General features: G+C 41.9%; 1 protein-coding gene across 1 annotated transcript in view; it reads left to right on the plus strand.

The window, feature by feature from the left end:
• TRAP1 (TNF receptor associated protein 1) overlaps positions 1-2,494 on the plus strand; it is a 44,877-nt gene extending 42,383 nt beyond the window's left edge. The window contains exons 17-18 of the mRNA XM_082670188.1: positions 2,036-2,108; positions 2,267-2,494. Of these exons, the coding sequence (XP_082526314.1) occupies positions 2,036-2,108; positions 2,267-2,368 (175 nt within the window). The 3' untranslated portion in view covers positions 2,369-2,494. The remainder of the gene's footprint in view (positions 1-2,035; positions 2,109-2,266) is intronic.
• The last annotated feature ends 29 nt before the right edge of the window (positions 2,495-2,523 follow it).

A 2,523-nucleotide genomic window follows, 5' to 3' on the forward strand; every position in this document is an offset into this window, starting at 1 on the left:
GTTAGAGATTTCTTAAGACCCCAAAAAGCATCTATTCCAGACATGAGTTTCTTCTCCTGCATGTCCTTCTAAAAGCTGTATAGTTCTGCCCTTTCATGTTGGTTGAGCCCATCTCTAACTGGCCTGTCTGGGATTGGGGGCTAAGGGGGGGTTCTAGTTTCATCTTATTCCATGTGAACACCCTGTTGCCCACACCGTTAACTGTGCTGCCTTCTCAGATGAGTATCTCTTGGAAACTTATGTTTTCTTTAGAGTTCTTGTACATTTTTTATAGTTATTTGATGTGTCTTTATTGGATATTTTGAAATTTCATTTTCTAACTGTTGTATATGGAGACAGTTTCTTTTTTGGAAATTGACTGTATACAGCAGTAGTTTTTTACATGAAGTTACATGAACAAGTTACCAAAAACGCTAGAAAATCCATAGTCTCACCCCCACCACAGTCACTGTACCCTATTTGGTATATTTTCTTTTGGACTTTCGTCTTATTGTGGGTTTTGGTTTTTTTATGTAGTACATGCCTAATTTTTTTATTCATCACCTATAAATATTTTTCCATGTTGCTTTAGAACCATTAATTTACTTAAAACTACTGGGGAGTAGGGGGAAGTGCCTTTTCCAGTTTCTGAGCCAAATTACTAGTAACACAATTACTGGGTGAAAAGATCTGAATTGGCTCATGGCTGGCCACAAAGAGCATTGGACGCCTCTCAAAGGAGCTGTCCTGGTTGGCAGGTTGGCATAATGGGTGCAGGCCTGTGTAATGGGTGCACAGTTCCCAGCTGTGAGTCCCCAATAGAGATGGACGCTGACTGGACACCCCGTTGCCTTAACTAGTTCTGACACAGAAGCAGTTTTGTAAGATAGCTGTGCAGAGTGCTCGTTTCTGTTGCCAAAAGACTCTTATTTTACAGATTTGCTTTAAAATTTGTTAATATATTCTTTCGGTTGAGAATTCTAAAGAACTAAGGGAGTTCACGGTGAACTCCCCGCCCCCCCATCCCCAGTTTCCTCACGTATCTTCGGAGACACTGTGTGGGGCCTCCTCTGGTACACTTGCTGTGCAGTGTGCTCACCTTGCTTTGTAAAGTGTTTGCTACTCTGAACAGCCCTGTGAGGGGAGGGAATCATGTCGTCTCAGACAGGGACCAAAGACACTCCTGCTGTCCTCTAACCTTTCCCCAGTGCCTTCAGTTTTATCCAACATCAATTTTTGCCGTTCTCTTAAAATTATACCTTATAATTTTGATGTATGTTTCCCACTGTATTTTTTCCTGTGCAGAAAATGTTTTTTTGTAGTCAGTTATTCTTTTCTTCTGACTTCTGGGTTTGTATTTTGTTTAAAAAGGCTTTCCCCTTCCGAGATTATAAAATACTTCTTCCCTGTTTTCTTCGAGTATTATACTTCTTTGCTTTTAATTTTTACATTTAATCTTTGATCCCTCTGGAAATTAATCACATCGGAATCCAACTTGTTTCCTGGGTGCGGCCCAGTTATCCTGTCTTTATAAGGTACTAACGAAATTCCTATATGAATTGGGCCATTTATACATTGTCCACTTTGTTGCACTGAGCTGTTACCTTTTCATTTTCCAGAACTGTTTAATTACTGGAGCTTTATGTTTTAACTGGGACTTCCTCCTCTAACTGCTCTTCCATGTTTACTTTATAAATTTTATACTAGATTTTTTAGATTAAAGGAATCCTATTAAATAAGGAAAGTTTCACTTCTATTTATGGTCCACTTATCCAAGAACTATAACATATGTCTTTTCATATATTAAACTCATCTTTCTTTACCTTAGTAGTGTTTCCTTTATATCAATTTTAGTATCAAAATTTTTGCTGGGTTTTCTGGGTATATAATCTGTAATTGATCATTATGGGCTTTATTTTTTATACTGGACCTATTACCCTTTTTTGCATGTCCTGATAACCCCAACATTTCAGAAAAGTCACTGGAGCACAAAGTTAGAGGCTGTGTGTGCATCCCCAGCCCTGAGCTAATAACTTCTGGTGGTTTCTGTGTTCAGGCACACACTCATCAAGAAGCTCAGTCAGCTGAGAGCTAGCGAGCCTGACCTGGCCCAGCTGCTGGTGGATCAGGTGAGTCTGCTGGAGGAATGCGAACAGTAAACTGAGGCATGGGGCTGTCAGCTTCAGGAGGCTCTCTCTTCCTTTCTTCTCTCTCTTTGAGGTCCCTGGGTTGGGATCAGGCCTCGCTCACCCTCCCACTAACAACGAGGTGCTGCCTTGCCTTTCAGATCTACGAGAATGCCATGATCACAGCGGGGCTGGTCGACGACCCCCGACCCATGGTCAGCCGCCTGAACCATCTGCTCATCAAGGCCCTGGACCGACACTGACAGCTGTGAAAGCCCCAGGTCCTCCTGCCCAGGGTTAGGGTGGGGGGGTGGGGTGGATGGGGACGATGACAAAGGACTGGATGCTGCCAATGAGAACACCTACTTTTGAGCTTTATTCACTTAAAATGTATTCTTACACCTACTTTTGAGCTTTA

This window comes from Grampus griseus (assembly GCF_964374135.1).
Source record: "Grampus griseus genome assembly, chromosome: 14".
Lineage (NCBI taxonomy): Eukaryota > Metazoa > Chordata > Mammalia > Artiodactyla > Delphinidae > Grampus > Grampus griseus.